At 46.9% G+C, this 26,223-nt stretch overlaps 2 protein-coding genes across 3 annotated transcripts in view; both read left to right on the forward strand.

The window, feature by feature from the left end:
* LOC142311168 (membrane-spanning 4-domains subfamily A member 8-like) overlaps window positions 1-22,863 on the forward strand; it is a 167,928-nt gene extending 145,065 nt beyond the window's left edge. For both annotated transcript variants that reach the window (XM_075349349.1, XM_075349350.1), the window contains one exon: window positions 22,551-22,863. In XM_075349349.1, coding sequence (XP_075205464.1) covers window positions 22,551-22,649 — 99 coding nt within the window. In that variant the 3' untranslated portion in view covers window positions 22,650-22,863. The remainder of the gene's footprint in view (window positions 1-22,550) is intronic.
* LOC142311167 (uncharacterized) lies at window positions 1,790-7,559 on the forward strand. The gene is made up of 3 exons (XM_075349347.1): window positions 1,790-2,878; window positions 5,202-5,333; window positions 6,231-7,559. Exons 1-3 carry the CDS (start codon window positions 2,209-2,211, stop codon window positions 6,824-6,826), a joined length of 1,398 nt encoding a protein of 465 aa, XP_075205462.1. The 5' UTR covers window positions 1,790-2,208; the 3' UTR covers window positions 6,827-7,559.
* Window positions 22,864-26,223: the final 3,360 nt, after the last annotated feature.

Genomic DNA, 26,223 nt, shown 5'->3' on the forward strand with positions numbered 1-26,223 from the left:
GATGCTGGGGCGGTACACATGCAGTTGAGTAGCTCATCAGATGGGGAGGAGGAGGAGGACAAGGAGGTTACGTTGGTGATTCCACACAAACACATAGTGATGCAACCATGAGAAGCACTGCATCCTCAGCCACAACTCTGGCTGTGACCAGCAGCAGCCACAGGTCTGAATCTATAATATTAGCCTACCCCTCCCCCCCAAATCCCCAGTCATAGCATTAGCCTCACCTGCTAATCCCCAGACTATAGCATTAGCTTCCCCCTCCTATCCAATCTCCAGCCTATAACATTAGTCAGCCCTCCCATCTGAATTTTCAGTTCCATGGACGTTTACCTGTCTGTCTCCCTCCTGGCTTCAGTGTCATCCTCCTTCTTGGGGCCCTGCTGTGACATCTGCAGCAGGCTGACATCACTCTGCATGTACGGCAGCAGAATTTGAAGCCACAGCATGCTGGAGCAGTGAGCTGACTGACACTCCTCTGACCCTGGAAGTACAGGTGGTAGTACTTCTGCGGTCAATCAGATCCATAGATTATTTGTATTTGTGTTTTAAAAATACAAATGCAAATTAATAGAGGTCCGTGCTTCCCTCCTCTCCCCCTCCGAAAAGACAGTGGATTTTTTAGACTGTCTAATGGAGGGGAGATGAGGTAAAATAAAAAAATTCTTCCCTCTTTTGGTGTTGCCCCCACATCCCACAGCCCTAGGCAGTGGTCCAGTGCCTAGTTGCAAATAGAAGCCTGGTTATACCATAAGTTACATGTAAACTTGCTGTCAAAGTGCATGTAATTAAAAAGAGTAATTTACACAACCCAATCACTTGTAACAACCTTTTCTTAGGTGGCGTTAGATAGTTACCGACCGGATTTAAAATACCCAACATCTATCAGAGTGGACCACTTTATTATTGGTAGTTTGAGCTTGTTAAATTAAAAGTGGAATGGAATACAAAAATGAGTGATCTCTGACAATCTTTTCCCCAAAATTGATCAGTGGCAGCATATGATCTTGGCAATTTCCTCACCAAATGTGGAAATTATAGGGATCCATTTTGGGGGAACCACTCACTTCAACTTCCAAGAGCTCTGACCATTCTTTAGCCTCAACCCCTTCTTTGTGTCTGCAACACACTATTGGAGGCCCTATATATAGCCTATACTGCATATATAAACAACATATATGTCAACATACATATGATTATATACTTCTGCTGACACAAACCATAACGTACCATGTACAGCACTTTAGGGCACTCCCCTTGCTCGCTGTTGATACCAGTTGTACTAATTGGACTTGTATGTTTCTTTTTTTCAGGGTGGAGTATTTTTCAGGGGCATGTCAGTGTTTTACTGAATGCACCCTGACTGCTGTGCCCGGGTAGTAAGGGGTTAAGTCCCCCTCTCATGTCCGATTCTCCCTCCTCCCCTTCCAAAGGGTTTGTCCAATGGGAATGTTCCCATAATCCCTTTCTTCCCCCCTATAAATATTCCCTCTTTTCCGGGATCCGGTCTCTCCTCACCTTGTGAGATCCGGACGGTGCTGTCAGCAGCCTTCCCGGTGAGAGATGACCGATTTGCTCAATCAGGCTGTCAGGGACAGACTCAGGAGGGAGGGAGATGCATGGCTTGCTGCTATATTGGGTGAGCAGCGTTCCCCTCCCCCTGAGGCTCAACCGCACGCTCCGGCCGGCGGGCGGCCTGCCCGCACAATCCGCCCTCCGGAGCGTCTCAGCCCTGCATGTAGCTCCCCACTGCGCATGCGCGCGGGGCGCGCGCGCGCGCCCGGCGTGCACGCGTTCCTCGTGCACGGCGGGCGCGCGCGAATCGCCCTGTGGCGTCCCCACACCCGCCCCCAGCAGTGAACGCGGCGGCCGCAAGCCTATCATCACCCTCAGGCAAAGCGGCGCCGCTTAGTTTAATAAATAACGTCCCTGCGCGCCAAAACCCACCTGCTACAACTGCCCTGCTGCACCAGCTCACCCCTCCTCCCTGCATAGCGCCCGCACCTTATAGGATGGGAGGTAATCAGAGCCGCAGCTCCTCATCGGCTGAGGAGCATGCTGATAGTCTGCAGCCCCCACCATCTACTGTGTTCCCTTCTCTGTCACACTGCACTACTTCAGAAGTGTGCAGGGTGGGGGCTGCTGCTTCCTCCAACATCATACCTTCCCAAATGTCAATACATTCCATGAACCCGGGGGGGGGGGGGAATGGCTTTGCCACCTGCCGCAGCTGCAGTGATGGCCTTACCTCCTGCGGCTGCTGCGGTGATGGCTTTGCCTCCTGCGGCGCCCGTAGTGACGGCTGTGCCTCCTGCTGCCCCTGGAATGATGGCCTTGCCTTTTGCAGCTCAGGTGGGTATGGCTTTGCCTCCCGTGGCTCCGCAGGTGCTGCCGTTCCAAACGGCTGCGCCTTCGGCGATGGCATTGCCAGCCGCAGTACAACCGGCGATGGCTGTGCCCCCTGAGCTGCAGAATTTACCACGGGTTCTCCCTGTTCAGGATGCTGCGGGTGCTGGAAGCACGGCCCGCGGTAGGCGACGCCGCGGGCGCGGAAACCGCTCCGCTGCCTCCGACTCCTCCTCACGTTCTCGCAGCCCATATAGACGCAGGCGGTACAGTAGGGACCGCAGTCGCCGCTCAGCTTATTCTGAGCGGCGGTCACGTTCATCGCGGAGAAGCCGTAGGTCTCGCTCATCAAGATGGCGTTCGCCATCAACCACGGCTGAGTCATCCGGCGACTCCATTACTTCCAGTAGGCGCTCTCGTCGCACATCAAGCCGCCGGAGAGATGCCGAACCCTATTTGGTTCAACCACAGGCTGCCGACTTGGTAACGGCTCCACATGTATCGGTGAATCCCACAGATGCTCCAGCGGTCGGTGAGTACAACTATTCTGGGGCTTGGGGAGGTGATAATACAGCTATGTCTTTAAAAGCGCTGTTAGCTCATTTAAATACCCCGGGTAATAAAATACTGGTTAACCCCCTATTACTTGGAAATCAGCCCGAGAAGAGATTTCAGCCTCCTCCTCGGGCTGATATACATAAGGACACGTTCTTTTGTGGTATGTCCCCTTTGGGCTCTCACCTTGACCCAGAGACGGTCAACAAAATATGGGCTAATGATTACATAGACATTTGGTCGCTTGTTTCCACTGACCAATTTACGGTTGACAAAGAGAGGCGTTCCGCCGAACGTCCTTTTGACAAAAAACCCAGGGTCGCAAAAACTATCAATAACTGGCTGCAAGCCTTTTTTGTATTGGGAGGTGTAATGGGTCAGAAGCACCCCGAACGCTGTTCGGAGCTTTTTATATATGTTGATTCCATTTATAATGCATACAAAGCGCACGGCGGATCTGCGTGGTGGCGTTATGATGAGGATTTCAGGCGTCGTTTGGCCCTGCAACCTCACTTGGGTTGGGGGGTTAAAGCTACTGATTCCTGGTTGCGCCTCATGATGACTCCTAAAGCCCCCTTTCATTCCGCGGCCCCTGGCAACTCCGCCGGTTCCAGTTCAGTGGCCGTCCGTAGACCCGGCACATGTTGGCAATTCAACGAAGGGCACTGCCGATTCTTTGGTCTCTGCAGGTATAAACATGAATGTTCTGCTTGCGGAGGCCCCCACGCAGCGGCAAAATGCCCTCGCCCTTCGGCGAAATTGCCAACAAAGCCGTCAAACCCACCTGAGACTCGGGACGCCGGTGAGCGTAGCCGAGATGGGGCCGTGGCTCGACCGGTACCCCAATAAGGATGCGGCGGCGCAGCTGCGCTTCGGCTTCTCTTTTGGTTTCTTTATTCCTTTTAAACTTAACAGACACCCCCTTTTTGCCCGTAACCTAAAGTCTGCGACGGAGCTTCATGCAATTTTTACTTGATAAAATAAACTGTGAGTTAGAAAAAGGCAGATTAAAGGGCCCTTTTGAATCACCCCCTTTTTACAACTTACGGGTGTCCCCGCTGGGGGTCGTCCCGAAGAAGGAGCCTGGGAAATTTCGTTTAATTCACCACCTTTCACATCCGAAAGGTTTGTCTGTCAATGATGGTATACCCGATTCGGATGCGTCAGTCACGTATGTCTCTTTCGACAAAGCTGTTGCGTTAGTTAGGCAAGCGGGACCGGGGGCTTTGATGGCCAAGTCAGATATTGAGTCGGCTTTCCGCCTTCTCCCGGTTCACCCGGATTGCTACCATCTGTTGGGATGTTTCGTAGATGGTTTTTATTATTACGATACATGCCTTCCCATGGGTTGCTCAATCTCTTGCTCATACTTTGAGCTATTCAGTTCTTTTTTAGAATGGGCCGTGAAGGTGGAATCTGGTTCCCAATCTATTATTCATTATCTTGATGACTTTCTTTTTGTTGGCCCTCAAGATTCCACCCATTGCCAGCTTCTATTGGATTCGTTTTGCAGTTTGATGTCCAGATTTGGTGTTCCTTTGTCGAAGGACAAAACAGTAGGCCCCTCCCAGGTTCTTTCCTTCCTCGGTATTGAAATAGATTCAAATTCAATGCTATTCCGCCTCCCGGATGACAAGGTAGTAAAGCTGCGCTCTCTGATTATGGGTTTTTGTTCGGTTCGTAGTGTGACCCTTCGTCAGATGCAATCTTTGCTGGGCCTTCTTGTATTCGCCTGTCGTGTCATGCCAATGGGCCGAGTTTTTTCCCGGAGGTTATCACTTGCCACTAAAGGCATTCGCCTTCCTCATCATCGCATCAGGATTACCCCCTGCTTGAGAGCTGATTTGTTTATCTGGAATGATTTTCTATCCAGGTATAATGGTCAAACTTGTTTTCAGGATAACTTTCTTTCCAATGAAGAAATATCACTTTTTTCCGATGCATCGGGATCGTTGGGTTTTGGCGTTATTTTTGGCGAGCAATGGTGTGCTGAGCAATGGCCCCAATCTTGGCACGACAGAGGTTTTGTGTCCAACCTGACCCTCCTTGAATTGTTCCCCATAGTAACAGCTGTTGTGATCTGGGGGCCAGCCTTCAGAAATAAACGAATTTTATTCTGGACTGATAATATGTCTGTTGTGCACGCGATAAACCATCTGACTTCATCCTCTTTGCCAGTCTTAAAGTTACTTAGATTTTTTGTGCTGCAGTGCCTCGAGCTCAATATGTGGTTCAGGGCTCGCCATGTTCCTGGCAGGTGCAACGCTATCGCTGACTCACTTTCCCGTTTTCAATTTCAGAAATTTCGGCAGCTGTGTCCTCGGGCACAACCAGAGGGAATGTCGTGTCCACCCAGCATATGGGACCTGCTGGAATGCAGCTGATGCCTTTGGTGACGTCTTCACTGGCCCCGAGGACTTGGCTGGCTTACGGTAAGGCATGGGATGAATGGCTAATTTTTGCAGCTAATTATCCGGTTTCTACCTCTGATTCGGCTAGACTGGACGTTACCTGCCGGTATCTATACCATCTGTATAAAAAAGGTGCTTCCTGCGCGGTAGCGCGGAACCGATTGTCTGGGCTTGCTTTTCATTTCAAACTCCGAGGTTGGTCGGACGTTACTAAGTTTTTTATAGTTCAGCAAGCAGTTAAGGGGTGGGGTAGGGGGCAGCCCATAAGGGAGTGTAGAAGGCCGGTTTCCTTTAGCCTTCTTTCTCGTATCATCGGACATATCTCCGCTGTTTGTCCTCCTCCTTTCGAGTCTGCCCTCTTTTCCGCCTCTTTTGCTATTGCCTTTTTTGGCGCATTGCGCATTAGTGAGTTGGTTTCTCCTGCCAGAGGCACTCATGGGGGCCTTCGGCACGACGACATCGCATTGTGTAATGGGGGTTTACGGATTAGAATTCGGAAATCTAAAACCGATCAAACCGGAAATGGCTGCTGGATATCTTTGTTTGCTATTCATGGTCCGGTATGCCCTGTTACATTGACCCTTCACTATATCGCTTTGCGCCATGGTAGTTCTTCCTTCCTGGTCCATGAAGATGGTTCCCCCCTGACGAGATTCCAATTTTTAGCCGTTTTTCGAAAATGTTTGCGGTTCCTGGGTTTGCCCGCCGGCGAATTTGGTACTCACTCCTTTCGGAGTGGGGCGGCGACTGAGGCCGCCCGGGCGGGATTGCCTAATGAAGTCATACAGCGCATAGGCCGGTGGCGTTCTGCGTGTTTTGCGAGATATATTAGACCAGAATTACTGCTTCTTTAATCAATTTTCTTTTGCACAGGTTTGCCTTCTTGTACATGTGTCACTGACAGTTTTCTTCTTTTAGGAGCTGCCAAACCGGTCATTTGGTTATTGGGACACTCCTATATTTTCTGGGCAGGACAGCGGGCTGAGAATCGACCTGGAGGACGTGCCCTTGGCTTTCGGGGCTTCGAAGTCAATTGGAGAGGCGTCAGGGGTCTCATATGGCCTCAAGTTATACCGGAGGTTGTGGAAATTGCGAGGTCTGCTTTAACTCCGGTGGTCCTCGTCATTCACGCCGGGGGAAATGACCTCGGTGCCCGCCGTTTGGCGGAGCTTATCACCACAATGAGGTCTGACGTGGACAAGTTTCATGCCTTTTTTCCTGAACTTGTCCTTGTTTGGTCCGAGGTCATTTCCCGGCCTGTCTGGCGAGAGGCCGAAGGAGCTGCAGCTCTGGAGCGTTCGAGGCGGACACTCAACTCACGTATTTCACGTTTTGTCCGCTTTAAGGCAGGGATCGTCGTTAGACACTGGCAATTGGAAGGGGACAATTCCTCCCTGATGTTGAACGATGGCGTTCATTTGAATAATATTGGCCTGGACATATTTTTATCAGGCCTGCAAGACGGTATTGAGCAGGCCTTGTTCATTATGGGTGGGGGTCGGAGCACAGTCTAGGGCCTCTGCTCCTCCGTGGCGGTTTCAAGGAACACAGTTCAATTACGAAGGCTAAAGTGCGCCGGAAGTCCGGCCTGGCACAAAGTTTCGTTTTGAAAGTGGTTATTTATAATGGTTAATTGTGCTGTGACCGACCTCCATCCACAACAAAAGATGAGAGATGTTTACCAATTTTATAAAGCTCTCCTAATAAAGTTTGTATTTTGGTTAACTTGTCTCAGAGTGGTTAATCGGACATGGGAGGGTTTTTGGTTGAGGGTAATCTGGTCTCAGCAGTCTTCAGGGGCATGTCAGTGTTTTACTGAATGCACCCTGACTGCTGTGCCCGGGTAGTAAGGGGTTAAGTCCCCCTCTCATGTCCGATTCTCCCTCCTCCCCTTCCAAAGGGTTTGTCCAATGGGAATGTTCCCATAATCCCTTTCTTCCCCCCCTATAAATATTCCCTCTTTTCCGGGATCCGGTCTCTCCTCACCTTGTGAGATCCGGACGGTGCTGTCCCACCCTCCCTCCCTAGTTTTTGGTTATTCTTTTACAGTCACAGCGGTTTCAAGGAACACAGTTCAATTACGAAGGCTAAAGTGCGCCGGAAGTCCGGCCTGGCACAAAGTTTCGTTTTGAAAGTGGTTATTTATAATGGTTAATTGTGCTGTGACCGACCTCCATCCACAACAAAAGATGAGAGATGTTTACCAATTTTATAAAGCTCTCCTAATAAAGTTTGTATTTTGGTTAACTTGTCTCAGAGTGGTTAATCGGACATGGGAGGGTTTTTGGTTGAGGGTAATCTGGTCTCAGCAGTCGTAACTATACCTATCTTGACTTTGAACGTGCTGGTGTTCTGTGTGACTGTCTCACTTGCTATATTTGGTGGCCGAGCTCTGGAACGAGTACCATCAAATGTCCCTCCAGTAAGTGCTCTAGTATATATATATTTGCCTTCTGAGTATCATTTCATTTTCTTTCTAGCAGTTTTGGGGTGCTTGTTTAGATTCAGTATACTTTGCACACATGATACTCTGATTCTCCAAATGTGGTCTGTTGCTTTCTCTCTTGGTGGCCCTCATGTTTCTTCTCTTCATCATGCTCCGGCCACTTTTATAATGCACAGTGCTATACCATTGGGATAAAAATAAAATGTTTCAAAAAGATATTCACTGTTACTTGGGGTCTTGTGAATATTAAATGAATAATGTCACTATTTGTACGCATTGCCTGTTGTTCTCCCTAGCAATTGTATTATCCTAAAGGACGGTATTTAAGAAAGATGCTTTATTACTATGGCCATTCAACATGATCCAACACTAGTGATGGGCGGACACGGACTGTAAAGCCTGCTTTACACGGTACGACCGATTGTGCGATTTCACAATCGATCGTACCCGCCCCCGTCCTTTTTGCGTCACGGGCAAATCGCTGCCCGTGTCGCACAAAGTTAGTAACCCCCGTCACACATACTTACCTCTCGTGCGACCTCGCTGTGGGCGGCGAACGTCCACTTCCTGGAGTGGGAGGGACGTTCGGCGTCACAGCGACGTCACACGGGCGCCGGACAATAGAAGCGGAGGGGCGGAGATGAGCGGGACGTAAACATCCCGCCCACCTCCTTCCTTCCACATAGAGACGGCGGCGGCCGCGGGAGGCAGGTGAGCTGCTCATCGTTCCCGTGGTGTCACATGGAGCGACGTGTGCTACCACGGAAACGATGGTCAACTAAAGTAAACGATATTATGGAACCTAACGAGCAGTACCCGACTCACGATTTGTGAGCGATACTGCGTCGCTAGGAGGTGTCACACAGGCCGGCATCGCCAGCGATGCCGGATGTGCGTCACAAAAACCGTGACCCGACGATCTATCGCACGATAGATTGCCTGGTGTAAAGCAGCCTTAAAAGTCCGGATCCGCGCAGTTTCAAAGGTACCCGGGTGCCGGGCCCGGGATTCTGGGTGTTTGATCCAGATACAGTACTTGAGAAGTAAAAAAAAAAAAAAAGAAAGAAAAAGTAAGGAAGATAAAAATGAAGCGAGTAATTCATACTTACTGAGGCCACTGTATACTGCTTCCTCGGCCTCTCCTTCACTTCCTGGGCCGCTCATCATTGCTCATCCATATGCACTGCTTTTCCCTCCCACCTGCTGTCCTGATGTCTGTGATTGGTTGCAGTCAGACGCACCACTCAGCCTGGATGACAGCATCTGCCTGCAACCAATCACGTGCCCTGTCTGAGGGTCAGTTTTGTGGTATAAAAATAACTAAATAAATAAAACAACTAGGTTTCCCCATATTTTGATACCCAGCACTGATAAAGCTTTTGGCTATGGGCTGCAGCCCCCAGCCCTGCGCTTATCTTGGCTGTGCATCAAAATAGTAGGAACCGCATGCGGCCTTTTTATTGTTTTTATTATTTTAATAAACAATTTAAAAAACTGACGTGTGGTCCCCCACATTTTGATACCCAGCCAATATAATGCCTGACAACTGATGGCTGGTATTCTCAGACTGGGGAGGTCCATGCTTATTTGACTGCCCTCAGCCTCAAAATAGCAGCCTGCAACCACCCGGGATTGTCACATCCATTAGATGTGAAAAGCCTGGCACTTTATCCGACTCTTCCTGATTGCCGTGGTGCGATGGCAATTGGGGTAATGAGGAGTTAATAACAGCTTACAGCTGCCACTAAGCCCTAGATTAGTAATAGGGAGACCTATAAGACCCCTGTGTAGATTATGTCGTAGCTGCAGGGGTGTTTTGGGCATTCATAAAGTTTTAAAAGAGGATTTATTTGTCTTTTATTTCAAATAAAAAAAAAATGTTTGTATTTATTTACTTTCACTTACAGATAAGTGATGGGGTGATGGGAGGGTTTCATAGATGCCTGCTAATAGTAATTAAGGTCTTAGTGACCGCTATGAGCTACCATTGACACCCTCATTACCCCAATTGCCACTGCACCAGGGCAATCGAGAAGAGCCGGGTAATGTGCCGGGCTTGTCACATCTAATAGATGTGACAATCCCAGGCGATTGCAGGTTGCTATTTTTAGGCTGGGGGGACAATAACAATTGCTCTCCCCAGCCTGAAAATAACAGCCCCCAGCTGTCGGGCGTTATCTTGGCTTAGTATCAAAATTGAGGGGACCACACACCATTTTTTAAAATTATTTATTTACATGATTAAAAAAATTGCATGCAGTTCCTCTCATTTTGACACACAGCCAAGATAAGGCGCAATCAATCACTAACGCTGGTGGGTGGGGAAAGCAGTGAATATTCAATAATAGTTAATTATTGGTTCTGGAAGTGCATGCGTGGCCTGGAAGCAGTGTACCGCCATCACGGATGCTCGGTAAGTACAGTGCACCTGCTCCTATCCCCTATCCCTTTTACCAACATTTTGAATCTCCGGATTCTGGGACCTGAACTGGATTTTTAAAAAAAAGACAACAGGGACTCACCGGTCCCGGTTATCTGCAAGTGCAAGTCCACCCATCACTATCCAACATCAAGTACAGATTTTTATTAGGTACAATATAAACAATTTGAATAAGATTTTTATCAGGTACAATGCAAACAATTTGTATATAGTGTAAAAAGAAAAGGACTTTGTGCTGAAGTTCTGACAATTTTAAACTTGCTTTGCTAAAATGACATCAGATTAACAAAGGATAAAAGATCAGTAAGCATAAAAAAGTGGAATTTATCCACTAACATAAAATTATAGGGTGGAATTATAGCACATAGAAAGATCACAAATCATATCCGATATCTGTTTGACTAAAATCAAAGGCAGGACCATTAATTGTAACTGGGCTTTAAAATTATCTGTGAAGTGCATAACTCTATTCGTGAGTCCTGATAAGGGTTAACATCTATATTAAAATATACTTAAATGAAGGCTGAGAATTGAGCTAATAAAAAAAAATAATTCTAAGAGTACATATTTTACATAACCAAAGTATTTAGCGTAGAAAAAAATGATTGAATTGCTAAAATGGACAGCAACCGTACATCTCACTAATAAAATTATTAGTATTTATAAGAAATTGTTCAGACATTACTGATATTTTGCATATTTACCGTTGTGTATTTTCTCCTGAAAAATCTGACGACTACAAGCTAATAAGTTTTATGGAAACTTATGCACGTGTAGCTTTTTTTTTAGGTTAGCCGTTTGCTGATTTATTTTTTAATCCAAAAAATCCTATGGTTATTTTTTGCACCATTTTTTTTTTTTTTTGCGGGGGGGAATTTACCATTGACGTTAATAATGAGGTCAAAATTAAAAAAAAACAAAACAACAATGAATGACATTTCTCTGAAGTTTAGATTTTACAATTTTGGAAGGGTATTCTGCTGATGATCTATTCTTTTTGTTTTCTTTGTGTAGTCCCAGATTCATTGATATAACCTTGGCACAGTTCTTTCTATTTTTACGGTACAGGCTTAAAACAATGTAATTCTCTCAATTTTCAGTGAAAAACTACAGCCCCTGCTTCACTGAGAGAAGCAGGAACAGAAGCTAGTTGGCACAAGACTGCAAGTATGAAAATCCCATATGGGTCGTCATGTGATTATAGCTGGAATTGGCAAGCAGAGCCAAATCCTGATAGTGAGTATATTACACACTGTTAGGATTTAGCATGCCATCCTGCCTGATTTTATAAAAATAAATACAAATGTAGTAACTAGTGATGAGCGAACCCACAGATGAACAAGCACAAACTAAAAAAAGTTTGGGTTCGGTAGCCAAACTTGACCCCAAAAAGCCCCCCTCCCCCTACAGGCTGAACTTATGTGTTATAAAATGGTGTAAGTAAGGGATGGGAGTCTGCAAAAGAAAGAAAATATGGAATAAAATAGGAAAATTATATTTATTCACCTCCCCTGCTGCTGTAATACTGCTTCTGGGTCAGATCATTAGCTCTCATACATATTCACTGCTTCCTCTGCCCACTGTCAGTCCCAGTGTCTGTGATTGGTTGCAGTCAGACCACACCCCCACCCTTTGTGACAGTGTCTGTGATTAGTTCGAATCACACACACTTCCTGTGTCCCTAAAGTCGTGTAAAAATAAATTAAAAAATGGAAAAAAATTTGGTAGGGTCCCCCACATATTGATACCCAGTGCAGATAAAGCAGATGGATACAGGCTGCAGCCTTTAGCCATGTTCTTTATCTTGGCTGTGTATCAAAATACGAGGGACCCCATGTGGCTTTTTTTAATTATTTAAATAAATAATTTTAAAAAATAACATGTGATCCCTCCAAATTTTGATACCCAGCCAAGATAAAGTTGACAGCTGGGGGCTGGTTTTCTCAGCCTGGGTAGGCCCATGGAGGCTCTTTAAGAAAAGCGTGCCTTCCCTAGGGGCACTACCAGGAAGCATGTGCGGCATGTGCAAGCCCCAGGAGATGGCAGAAAGGGCTGGGGTTGGAGGTTAGTGGCTGGGAAGGTGAGAGTGCCAGCGTCCCTGCTGGGGGAGGGAAGAAGGACAGTGTGGGGATGCCGAAAAGAGCGTTAAAGAAATATATGAAACAAGAGAAGTAAAGAAGGGCCTCTGACTAAATTTTGGGCAAATTTTAAAACTATTCAGACTCCTACCCTGGTATAGTCTAAGCACTTAGTGGAAGGGCTGGCAAGAATTCAGAGGATGGATTGTAATAGATGCAGCAAAAGACGTAAAGGAGGGCTTCTGACTAAATTTTGGTACAATTTTAAAAAGACTCAGACTACCCTGATAAAACCTATGCATTCAGTGTAAGGCCTAGCAAGAATTCCAAGGATGGATTCTAATACAAGCAGTAAGAGATATATATGAGGACCTCTGACTAAATTTTGGACAATTTTAAAAAGATTCAGACTCCTACCCTGAGGAGACGAATAGGAGAGACTCTGATTCCATCTTGGTACAATTTTGAAAGCATTCTGACTTCCATACTGGGAAAGCCTATGCAGTCACTGTGAGGCCTAGCTAAAATGACTAGGAGGCATGGCTATTCAGCCAGCAACAGATGTAGAGGAGAGACTCTGATTCCATCTTGGTACCATTTTGAAAACATTCTAACTTCCAAATTGGGAAAAACTATGCACTCAGAGCGAGCAATAGATAAAATCACTAGAAGGCATTACAATACAGACAGCAACAGACATACATGAGAGACTCTGATTCCATTTTGACACAATTTTAAAAACATTTTGAGTCCCAAACTGGGAAAGGCTATGCACTCAATGTGAAATCTAGCTAAAATGTCTAGAAGGCATGGTAATACAGCTAGCAAGATAGGTAGAGGAGAGTCTCGCGATTGAATTCTAGTACAATTTTAAAAATATTCTGTCATCGAGACTAGAGATGAGCGAGCCTCTAGAGGCTCGAGTTCGGTTCGGTTCGTCGAACGGAGGCCGTGTTCGAGTTCCTTTCGGCGAGCCGCTCGACGAACCTCTCGAACACCATTGAAAATAATGGGAGGCAATCACAAACACATAAAAACACATCATAAATGTACACATACAGTTAATAAACATTGTCATAACACTTACCTGTCCCCGCGACGCGTCCTGCACTCTATCTCCCGCCGCTTTTCCTTCCGATAATCGCTGCGTCCTCCCGGTAACCAGCACTGATGATAGGACCTTCCGTGACATCAAAAAAGCATGTGACCAGTCACGTGTCTATTATCTCATTGGCTACAGACTGGTCACATAGCTGAACGTCATTGCTAGGTCCTGTCAGTGCATCTGTCCGGTACGCGGTGCTCGTTTGTGCATCCCCGTGTACATGCGAGATGCTCTGGCACATGGTCGGCTTCCCATTCTGCTTCCCCGTTCTGTTATTGACCGGCTGTAACAGTTGCTATAGCAACGCGCCTGTCAGCAGTGAAGTCACCGCTTACAGCCAGCAGCCTCAGCTCACTCACGGAGTGAAAAGACTGCACGGGGAGCAGCAGCATCTTCCCCCATGCAGCACTGCTGATGTAGCAGAGCTGCATGGGTTGAAGGAGAAAGAAGACAGAAAACCATGGATCGTGGAGGGCTGACAGGGAGTAATAAACATGAAGTCTCTAAGTGTGTCTGTGTATTTATTTCTATTAAAGTATTTTTTCTCTGTGTAGTGTGATTTTTTTTAACCCTTTATTGTAGATTCTTAATGGCCGGGTCAAACTTGCCTGACATTAAGAATCTCTGGCTTAATACTAGCTAGTAAAACAAAGCTAGTATTAACTCATAATTACCCAGCAAGCCACTCGGCATCAGGGCAGCTGGAAGAGTTGGATACAGCGCCAGATGATGGCACTTCTATGAAAGCGCCAATTTCTAGGGCGGCTGCGGACTGCAATTCGCAGCAAAGGGGCCCAGAAAGCTCAGGCCAACCTGTGCTGCGGATTCCAATCCCCAGCTGCCTAGTTGTACCTGGCTGGACACAAAAATGGGGCGAAGCTCATGTCGATTTTTTTTTTAATTATTTCATGAAATTCGTGAAATAATTTAAAAAACGGGCTTCCCTATATTTTTGGCTCCCTGCCGGGTACAAATAGGCAGCTGGGGCTTGGGGCAGTCCGTAGGTGCCTGCTGTACCTGGCTAGCATACAAAAATATGGCAAAGCCCATGTCATTTTTTGGGTGGGCAAAAAACTCCTGCATACAGTCCTGGATGGAGTATGCTGAGCCTTGTAGTTCTGCAGCTGCTGTCTGCTCTCCTGCATACACTAGTGAATGGAGCATGCTGAGCCTTGTCGTTCTGCAGCTGCTTTCTGCTCTTCTCTATACAGACAGACAGCAGCTGCAGAACTACAAGGCTCAGCATACTCCATTCAGGACCGTATGCAAGAGTTTTTTGTCCCCCAACCCCTAGCTGCCTATTTGTACCTGGCTGGGAACCAAAAATATAGGGCAGTTCTTTTTTTTTTTTTTTTTAATTATTTCATGAATTTCATGAAATAATTTTAAAAAAAAATGACGTGGGCTTCGCCCAATTTTTGTGTCTAGCCAGGTACAACTAGGCAGCTGGGGATTGGAATCCGCAGCTCAGGGTGCCCAAGCTTTCTGGACACCCCTGCTGTGAATTGCAGTCCGCAGCTGCCCCAGAAAAGGGCACTTTCATAGAAGCGCCATCTTCTGGCGCTGTATCCAACTCTTCCAGCTGCCCTGGTGACGGGTGGCTCGCTGGGTAATAATGGGGTTAGGGCTAGCTGTATATTATCAACTGGCCCTAAGCCCGAAATTCATGGTGTCACGCCAATATTAGACATGGCCACCATGAATTTCTAGTACAGATAAAAAAAAACACAACACACAGAAAAATATTTTTATTAGAAATAAAACACAACACAATTAGGGACTCCATCTTTATTGAAATAAAGAACCCCCCCACCCCCCGCAGTAATCCTGGGTCAAGGGTCAAACGCTGTCCAATCCGGATCCAATATCATCTGATCGGTTTGCTGGAAGGCAAAGTGATGAGATGATGTGTCAGGATCAAGGACGTGAATCACATCACACATCAGCTGATTGTATAAAAGCCGCTTATACAATCAGATGATGCATCAGTGCAAAAAAAAATAAATACACATGTCTGTGCAGACTCCCGTCCGATCGCTGCAGGAGATGCCGGTAATCAGTGAAGTGGTCTCCTGACGGCATCAGCTGATAGTTTAAGCCGGCCGGGTGGTAAAAAGCCGGCGTCACCGCGAGACTTACGATCAGCTGATGCGTCAGGTGCCGCATCAGGTGACCGCATCAGGTGATCAGCGCCAGGTCCTGCAGCTATCGGACGTCTGCACACAGCCGGAGCAGGAGCGGCGATACCGGGAAGAGGAGCTGGGAGCGGACATTGCACCGGGAGTCTGCAGACAGATGAGTATGACTTTTTTTTTTCTACTGTTCACTTTTGATTTCGCAGCTGCTTCCATCTCCCGCCCGGACATGGAGCCGCATGGGAGCGGACATGACGCAGGATGGGAGGTGGATGCAGCGGTGGCGGTCCCGGGAGGGTTCACGCTTCTGTGTTTACTAACAGAAGGAATCCTCTTCCTGTACATGTCACTTTACTACCCACCCCTTGCGTTTATAGCTGTGTTTTTAGTCATAGAAATGCACTAAATCGCAGCTATATTTACAATTTGCGTTTTTCATTGCTTTTTTTGAACATCTCATTGAACTCAGTGGGTGGAAAACGCAAAAAAAATTGACATGCTGCGTTTTTCTGGGCACCACAAAAACGTAGCTAAAAAACAATGCTGTGTGCAGACAGCAAAAATGAAAACTCATAGACTTTGCTGGGGAAGCAAAGTCATGCAGTTTTCTGATCAAAAACGCACCCGAAAAATGCGCAAAAACGCCGCGAAAAATGCACTGTGTGAACTTACCCTTACAATTTCCCCCTTCCTGTCCCCTCACACTTTCCCACAAATACTGTCCTCTCACACTTTTCCCAATACTGTCCCATCACATTTTCCCGCACACTGTCTCCTCACACTGCCCCTCATACTGTCCCCTAAGATTTTCCACTGAAAACTATCCCCTCAAACTATTCCCCTCATACCGTACCATCACACTATCCTCCCTATATTGAATATTTACACTAATCCCCCTATACTGGCTCTTCACACTGCCTCTTATGCTGTCCCCTCACACTTTCCCCCAATATTGCCTCCTTACACTGTTCCACCAATGCTATCACCTCACACTATTCTCTTCATACTGTCCCCTTAGGCCCCATATACTGTCCAACCTTATTGTCTCCTCACACTATTTCACCTTACAATTGTCGCGGGCGGCGGGGCGCTGCTCGACTTAACGCTGACGCTCGGGTCCGGCGCTGCTGCTGCTACTGCTGCTCGGTGGCTCAAGTGGTGGGCCGGATCCGGGGACTCGAGCGGCGCTCCTCGCCCGTGAGTGAAAAGGGGAGGATTGTTTGGGGATTGAGTCCGTGACGCCACCCACGGTTTGTGGTGAAGGTGGGCACCACCGCTGCTGGTGACGGGGATCCCGGGAGCGTTGTTAGGGAGAAGCTGGGATGTTTTCCCCCTCCGTGGGTAGGGGCTGGTTGTCCCGGGGCCCGGTGAGGTGACGGGGAGGCAGGGCTGGCGAGGTGCAGGGTCGCTGGGACAGCGCGGCGCGGTGCCGGACGGCACTGGTGTACTCACTCAGCAATAGAAAGTTACAAGAGTCTCCGGTAAACCAAACGGCTGGATGAACGGTTCCCGCGGCCGGCCGCAGTGTCTCACTCCCCAGACAGGTTATGGTGGCTATCTTTCCCTGCACCTTAGTAGTTTGCTTTTGACTCCGATGGCTTCCCAACGGTGGTCCGCTCCCCGGCGTATAGGTGCCGTAGGAGCCCGATTTGCCGGGCGCTGGCCCTTGGGTTTCTAGCCTTTGGCGGTGGCTGTATACCCGCACGGTGCGGACGGTTGCCTTCAAACGGGACTTGGTAGTTGGGAAACCCCTGTGGTTCCCGTCACAGTCGGATTTGACAATTAACGGTGGCTCCAAGCCTGGTCGGGGTCCGATGGCCCTGCCTGTGTGTGCTTAGTTTCACTCCGTTCCCCGTTCCGGTACCGGCGGGCCGACGCCCGACTCCGGTCCTTTCGGCTCTGCGGAGCTCCACTAACTCCTGCAGACGGCCACCACCATCTGCCAACCTTGCTGTACGTGTCCAGGCTCCGACCCCGACACCTCTCTTGCTCCTCCCACTTCCACTCTCTAAACTCTTCTCTTTCTCTCTGTTTTTCCCGCCTCCAGGACTGTGAACTCCTCGGTGGGTGGGGCCAACCGCCTGGCTCCACCCCACCTGGTGTGGACATCAGCCCCTGGAGGGAGGCAACAAGGGTTTTATGTTTGACGTGTGTTTCTGTCCAGGGGGGGTGGGGGTGCGAATGTTATTCATGTGGCTACCTGGCTTGTCCAGGGCGCCACACAATCACTTCACTTTTCCCTCATATTGTCCCTTCACACTCCCCCCATACTGTCTCTTTACTCTATTCCCCAATACTGTCTTATCATACTCCCCATACTGTCCCCTCACACTTTCACCTCAATATTGTCCCCTCACTCCACCTCACACTATCCGCTCTCAATTCCTCCATACTGTTTCCTCACACTAGTAAAAAAAGAAAAGATACAGCTCACCATATGATATTATGCTGGTAAATTCATGTTGTAGAGAAGGTCAGACAGTGCATGGAATAAGGGAGGCTCAAACGTGATTGCAGCAAAAAGAAAAAAATATCCAGCAGCAATGTCTTCATAGGGAAAATATTTTTCTTAAAATTCCATTTTATTGAAAACTAATTAAAAATCATAGTGCAGCAAGTTATAAACACGCAGTTGACGCGTTTCAGAAGTTAGACTTCCTTAATCATAACCATGTTTCCTCACACTATTCTCCCCCATACTGTCATCTCTTATGAGTACTTTCCAATTAAACACCGGTTTCTTTAGCTCCATTGCAACGTTTCACTCATCGCTGTTCCCCTCCTTTGCTGCACAAGTATGAAATCAACGAAATACAGTAGAAAATCGAGTCAAAAATGCACATCAGTAAATAATCTTCAATAGAAAATTACAAATTTTTATTAATAATATTAAAATGAGAATCCACAACCATAGAGCAACCAATGTCCATATTTAACAGTAAGTGGTCCGTATATAGCAATACATAGATAAGGCAAAGGACGCCAATAAAATAAACGGACCAGAAATACAGTCAGATGGTAATGACTTAATACCCCACGTAGAGAGTAAAAGTAAGGCCTGTTTCACACGTCAGTGATTCTGGTACGTTTGTGCTTTTTTTTCTACGTACCAGAATCACTGACATACGCAGACCCATTATAATCAATGGGTCTGCAGTGCTCACACATCAGTGATTTTTCACTGACCGTGTCTCCGTGCAGTGTACACACATGTCCGTGATTGCCGCACGGAGACATGTCCATTTTTTTCTGGCATCACTGATGTCCCACGGACCACGCAGTGGTGTGATCCGTTAAACACGTGCCAGAAAAAAAACGTGCATATAAAATAAAAATCATTTTTACTCACCCGGTTTCAGCGGCGCTCTCTGCAGCCCGTGCAGCCTGCTGCTTCTGAGCCGGCTCATTACTGTCGTGCATATTCATGAATGCACGACACAGCCGACCCGGAAGCAGCTGCTGCGGGGGTCAGCGCCGGCCGGATGCTGCACCGCGGGAGCGTTCAGCACCATGGAGAGTGGTAGCGGGCACAGGTGAGTTAATCTCTATGTGCAATCACGGGCCATGGAGAACGGAGCCCGGATTGCACTTAGACAACCCACGTGTGCCGTGAATCACGGCACACGGAGGGACATGTGCGTGTTTTATATGTCAGTGAAGAACGTCTGTGTTTTTCACTGACGTGTGCAACGGGCCTAATAAGTATGAAATCAGTAGCATGATCAGGTGACTGGATCACACTACATATATCACCGTGACTCAAGAAATCAAGAAATGCCAGTGTTCAGAGCTTCAATTATTCATACCTAAAAAACACATGTACAGTTGAGTGCATTGAGCCAGAATTGAACATGCTCTGTGAGCTGGCTGCCAGTTTAACTATCGGCTTGGCGACCAGTCAAATCTGGCTCCGAGTGGCAGCAAAATGGCCCATTTATCCCACTGTTGAAAGACTACAAAGAAACTATGTGCCTTGGCTGATTAGTCCAAGATCGGTTCCAGGTGGTTCTCCCTGCCTCAGTTTCATTGACTGACAAGTCTCTTTCTAGATGTGTAAGGCTATGTGCACACTAGAAAAGTGATTTTTCTCAAGAAAATTTCTTGAGAAACTTCTGGGAGTTGAAGATTACCGCACCAAAACCGCGGGAAAAACGCATGCGTTTTTCCCGCGGTTTTGCCGCGGTTTTTCTGCAGGTTGGTCCCTGCGGTTTTTTTATGCTGTAACTGCAATAAATAATATAGATAATAGATAGATAATTGATAGACAGACAGATAATGGATAGAGGGACAGATGAATAGATAGATAGATAGATAGATAGATAGATAGATAGATAGATGAGAAAGACCTATATAATGTCCCACCTCCCTGCATTTTCTAAGCTGGCACCTTTTAGTGACTTTCATGTGGCACTAAAGGGTGCCTACCTTGTATTTAGCCATAAAATAAATAATTTAAAAAAAAAACACGTGAGGTCCCCCCATCTTTTGTAGCTAGCTAGGGTAAAGCAGACGGCTGCAGTCTGCAAACCACAGGCAGCTTCACTTTGGCTGGTAATCCAAAACAGAGGGCACCCCACGCTGGTATTTTAGATTAAATAAATAATTTAAAACAAAAAACGTGGGGTCCCCCCCAAATTGGATCACCAGCCAAGGTAAAGTGGACAGCTGTGGTCTGGTATTCTCAGACTAGGGAGGTCCACTGTAATTGGACACTCCCCAGCCTAAAAATAGCAGGCCACAGCCGCCCCAGAAGTGGCGCATCCATTAGACGTGCCAATCCTGGCGCTTCGCCCCAACTCATCCCTCTCTGATGCATTGGCAAACAAGGTAATATATGGGGTTGATGCCAGATGTGTAATGTCACCTGGCATCAAGCCCTGGGGTTAGTGATGTCACGCGTCTATCAGATACCCAACATCACCAACCCAGTCAGTAAGAAATAAAAAATAGACAACAAAAAAAAAAATATTTGAAAAAACACTGCCCAAAGCATTCCCTCTTTCACCAATTTATTGAAAAGAACAATCAATTCCACGTCCGGCGTAATTCAATAAGGGGATGGGGGGGTCCCACGGCAACCCATACCATAGTCACTGTCCAATTCAATGAAGAACAGAATGTTCCCCATTGGCTGGGAGAGCAATGCAGTGACCTGAGCTAACATCAATAGCCCAGGTCACTGCAGGGGATGATGAGCGCTGCTGTCAGGAGGATAGATGAGATCATTACCTGCTGTGATGATCTCCTGCAGTCCTGCCATCAGCGCTGTCACTGCCTTCTATGCCTGCTGCGTTGTCAGCAGTATCGCGAGAGCCCGTGACGTCACCGCTAGTGACAGTCTCGGGCCGATCGCGAGACGGGCATAGACAGCAGTGACCGCGGTGACGTCAGGAGGCAGGAGATCGTCACAGCAGGTAATGATCTCTTCTCACCTCCTGACAGCAGCGCTCGGCATCCCCTCGGCTGCACGCACTGCTGTGTGTCAGTGTCTGCCTGCGCTGCAGTGTGACAAGCTGCTGATACTGCGGGCAGACACTGACACACAGCAGTGCAGGCAGCCGCGGGCCGGAGCGGGACACAGACTGCACGGGCACCTGGAGGTCACATGGAAGTGCTTCTGTGCGGCGTCCAGGGAGTGTGACGTCTGTGTTTACTCTGCTCCGCTTCCTCTTCCTGGCATAATGACATCACTTCCTGCAAAACCGCAGGCAGCGATGAGCATTACCGCAGGTAAATCACGGCTATACCGGGGGTATACCGCACATCATTTGCTACCTGCGGTATACCCGCGGTATTTCGCGATTACATTACAGTGAATGGAGTGAAATACCGGGGGTATTCCGCAGGTACCTGCGGAAAAGAAGTGACATGCACATTTTCTCAAGAAATTTTCTCAAGAAAATCTTCAGAAAGAATTTTCTTGAGAAAAAAACGCAGCGTGCGCACAGCTATTTTTTTCCCATAGGTTTTGCTGGGAAATGTCTGCAGAAAGATTACAAACATTTCTCAAGAAGTTTCCGCAGCAAAACCGCGGGTAAATCCGCGGGTAAAACGGCCTAGTGCGCACATAGCCTTAATCTCAGGGAATGGGATGGAGAGAATCTGCTGAGGAATGGCCCCGGTCTATTCATCCAAGACTCCTAGTATCTGGCCAACTATTCAAAGAATGTTTTGTCTCAAATGCTGCATTGTTTCAAAATAAAACATTTGTGTCTACTTTGAAGGATCTCTAAGATCATATCCCAAAATGTAGTAGGTGTAATAGTTATCCATGGCTAAAGCCACTAACAACTAACTCTCACTATATGAGTGGTCGTAACCATGGATACCTAAACTACTGCAATGCCCTGCACATGGGGTAAGTGACATAGCTAATCAGGAGAACTATACGACATTTCTAATTGGATGAATTTGCTAATATTATTATTACACCTACAACATATTGAGATAGAATATTGGAGATGGGAATATTCTTTTAAATTAGCCAGTACAATTCATGCTGTGTTTTGTTTTCTGTTCTCTGTGGCATTTTCTCAGATAGTGTTTTAAGTAAAAGCTCGAAATGGATTCTGTTAACAGCAGAGCACTATTGATACTGAAGTGCAGTGAGTACCAATGGACATATGTGATAACCACACGAGACATGTAGCAAGAATCTGTAAAGAGGTTGTACAGTCAGAAAATATTGATTACCTACTCTACCATTAGGATATGCCATTCCATCAATAGCAGATTGGTATGGATCCGACAACCTGCACCCCCAGTCAGCTATTATAAGCTCAGATGGTGGTCGGATATAAACACAATGAATGAAGCTGCATAGCATGGCACCAATTAATGTACAGTATAGTGGCTGCTGCCAGGGGCTACAGAACAGCTCCTATTCTATACAAGAGACTGCCTTTGCTCGCCAGCAAAAAGAAGTGGTGAATGGTGTTTATTTGTTATTTTATTATATCTACTGCATTTTTTAATGTGTACATTCTCGATACCATGCTTATTTCAATAACCCATTATCACTTTTCTTATTACAGGTGTATGTGATTCAGAATGTGGTCCCAATGTCTCCCGCTGGCTATCCACCAAATACTTCACAGTTTCCTCTTCAGCCTAATGTGTATACTCAAAAATGAAGATGGTGTAAAACTACGAACAACTGAAATTTTTTACTCTTTTTAGAAAAGAAAATTCAGAGATTATCTATAAAATAAAAATATTTTGAATGAATTAACTTCTATAATTACTTTGATGTGCAAAATATAAAATTATTTGTTATTATGCCATACTATTCCATTTAATAGTGATCTTAAGTGTGTGGCCATATTCAGACGTCCTAAATAAATATGATCAAGTCATATGAACTTCAGTATTCATTTGTCATGTAATCAGTGTGACATCTGTCCGAGGCCACAGGCACAAAATGGCTATCTCGGACAGATTAGGCAGAAACTGCCTGCTGGGCAGGGATATACAGGGATCTGGATTTACTACATTGTCCATGAGATTGCTGCCTATGGGAGGGCTGCAGTCTAAAGACAGGGATAGTCGCCATGCAGAGTAAAAACCAGGAGGACAAAAAGAGGAGTATCCAAAGAATAGTTGGGGAGCTGGGTCAAAACCAAGATAACAGCAAACTACAAAAACAGCAGGCAGGAGAGTCGTCAGAAAAACAGGCTGAGGTCAAAATTGGAGACAAGGATATAAAGACAGCAAAGCATAGACAGAACCAGAGAAGCATGTAGCACTAAACTATATCTGGCAGGATCCAGTAGGAGACTGAAAGCTAAAGAATAGTGATGGGAGAACATGAACTGTAAAGTTCAGGGTTCGTACCGGATACCTGGTGTCAGTTCACGGACCCCAAACATAGACTTCTCAGGGAAGTCTGTGTTACTGTTCAAGTTCAGCCACTGGGATAATTAGAAAGAATAAAGGGAAAATAAGGAATAAAGAAGGACAGTTACACTTATTGAATCTCCTGTGCAGCTTTAACACTGCTTCCGGGTCCGCTTATTAACCCTCATACATATTCCCTGCTTCTCCCGCCCACCGTCAGCCTCGGCATTTGTGACTGTTTGCAGTCAAACTATGCCTTCACCCTGTGTGACAGCATATGTGATTGGTTGAAATCACACACACTGTCTGCATCCTTATAGTGGTGTAAAAATAAATAAATAAATTGGTGTAGGGTCCTCCATATTGTATTAAGCAGTGCAGAGAAAGCATATGGCCCCCAGCCTTGTGCTTATCTTGGCTGTGTATCAAAATAAGAGGGACCCCATGTGGCTTTTTTATTTAAATAAATAAAATAATTAAATAAATAAGTTTAAAAAATAAAGAGCATTCCCCCAATTTTAATACGCAGCCAAGATAAAGCCAACAGCTGAAAGCTGGTATTCCCAGGCTGGGGAGACCCATGGTTATTGGCCCCCCCAGTTTAAAAATAGCAGCCTGCAGCCATCCTAGATTTGTTGCATCTATTAGATGTGACAATCCCACCAATTTGCTTGGCTAATACCAATTGCCCTTATGTGATGGAAAATGGGGTAATATAAGGGGTTAATGACAGCTCACAGCTGCTACAAAGACCTAGACTAGTAATGGGAGGCATCTATGAGACCTCCCATTACTAATCCTGTAAGTGAAAATAAAAACAAAAAACAAGCAAATCTTTTATTTGAAATAAAATACAAAAACATTTCTCTTTCCCCAATTTATTAATCCCAAACACCCAGGTCTAATGTCAGCCAAACGAGGTCCCACGATGATCCTGGCTCTGCTACATACTGAAGTCGTGGCGCACGGACACATTACGGAACATGACCACACGCTGCGGCTTCAGGCAGAGACTGACTGAGCTGCAGCTGTGAGCGGTCACAGATGGAGGTTCTCACGGTACCCCTCCTGTGATTGCAGGTAACCTCACCTCAGGTGAACTGATTGAACGCAATGACATCACCTCAGGTGAACTGAGTTCAATCAGACCTTCATCTCCTGGCAGAAAACCATATATATTTTTTTTGCCAAGTATATGCAGATTTGGTGCTGAAATTTATACACCAAATTCCTCATTGTCAGCAGGATTGCTGGGCGACCATAAGGGTACTGGGGACCCTGAGTAATGAAACAGTGAGGAGCTGAGACCTTAAGTAATGGTCAGGGTTGGACCAGTCTGCTGGGAGAGAATGCAGCCAGTAGAGGAAGCGGCAGTAGAGTAAAGAAGTATACAGAAAGAGATGAACATTAGAGAGGAAGGATTTGAAATTGCTGTAACCTTTATGAAGAACAAGTAAAGTTGTGTTTAGAAAAAGAAGCCCTGATTTTGTCATCTCCTTTCTTGAATCTGATCAGAGAAGAGAAGGAACCAAAGTATCCCCAGTGGAAACTAAGTAGACGAACCCCAGATATCCACGGGCCCCACAAGAAGATCCTTTTTACCTATTCCCTCACCCCTTTCCCCCTCTATCCAGTTTTCATTCCCCCCTTCTGCCGCCAAGCGCTGATCAGTACTTGATTGCTCGATTTTTGGCAGGTTTTTTTTGTGCTACCTCCATGTGTGTGTCCTGAAGCCGCAAAGCTGATCAGTGACACACATCACTAATCGGCGTCTGTGCCGCAGTTTTCCCAGACTTTTTTTTCCTGTCTTTTTCTCTACCCTTTTGTCTATTTTTCTATCCCCTCCTTTTGACCACATCACTGATTGGCAGCTTTCTTTTAACTAGAACTTTTTTCTTTTTTTCGTGTCCATTTTTCTATCCCCCTTTTGCGCCCATCCATGCATGCTTCCTGCACTCGGTGAGCACTGATCAGTGACCCACATCACTAATTTTCATCCGTGCTCACTTTTTAATTTTATTTCTTTTTACAGTGCTTGTTTCCCCCTCATTTAGCACTACATCCATGCGTGCATCCTGCAGATGTGAAGCCCCGCAGGTGTTGTGTCGGTGTCGGTGCATTACCTTCAGGGACTCCACGTTGCTGGATCTCCGTCACTGGTAGGAAATCTTCTTGTTTGATCGTGACGCCACTCTCAGTATTGCGGTCAGTGGGGACCGCCACTGCAGGTTAGGGGACGCCTGGGGCTGATGGTGGGTGCAGTCGGATGTAGTAGCCTCCTGAGAGTGAGGCAAGCCCCAGGGCCCGGTGTAGGTTTGTAGTACTACAAGTCGCAGAATGACCACACAGGCAGAGTGTCTTTCAGGGTTTTTACTCACATTTGATGGCAGGGTGAGTAACCCGGGCGTAGCTGGGACGAACCAGGTGGAACCAGGTATCCTTCAGGCTGACTTTATGAGGGTGACTACTGACTCGCCTTCCTTAGCCCTTGGTGGTTTGGGGTAACCCCGACTTTGAGTCCCTATGGGGGTCACCCAGGGAAGATGCTCCAAGCCTCTCTCCCCTTCTTGTTTCGCCGTGTGCTTGTTCCCCGGACCAGGCCACTCCAGCCTCTTGCCTCCTATGACCTATGGGCCCTAACTTGTGGTTACGTGGCTGCGGCTTTTGTAGTGTTGTGGTGTGGGCTTTAAGAGCCCCACACCGGCAGGTTTAGCAGAAGAAAGTTGAATCTATCCCCGCTTCGGGATCTGCCGCCCGGTTGGGCCTGGTGCTCTCTAGCAGTCTCCTTACTTCCCACTCCGTTGCACTCCCTAGCTGAAGCTGGCTTTCAGGCAGCACTCCTAGTTGACCGTTCTCCCCCGTCTGTAGCCA

The sequence above is a fragment of the Anomaloglossus baeobatrachus genome, chromosome 5, assembly GCF_048569485.1.
Source record: "Anomaloglossus baeobatrachus isolate aAnoBae1 chromosome 5, aAnoBae1.hap1, whole genome shotgun sequence".
NCBI classification, from domain to species: domain Eukaryota; kingdom Metazoa; phylum Chordata; class Amphibia; order Anura; family Aromobatidae; genus Anomaloglossus; species Anomaloglossus baeobatrachus.

Coding starts and splice junctions, on each gene's coding strand:
- LOC142311167 (XM_075349347.1), top strand. CDS start 2,209: ATGGCTTTGCCACCTGCCGCAGCTGCAGTGATGGCCTTACCTCCTGCG. Junction 2,879..5,201: donor CACAGATGCTCCAGCGGTCG/GTGAGTACAACT, acceptor TTTCAATTTCAG/AAATTTCGGCAGCTGTGTCC. Junction 5,334..6,230: donor GAGGACTTGGCTGGCTTACG/GTAAGGCATGGG, acceptor TTCTTCTTTTAG/GAGCTGCCAAACCGGTCATT.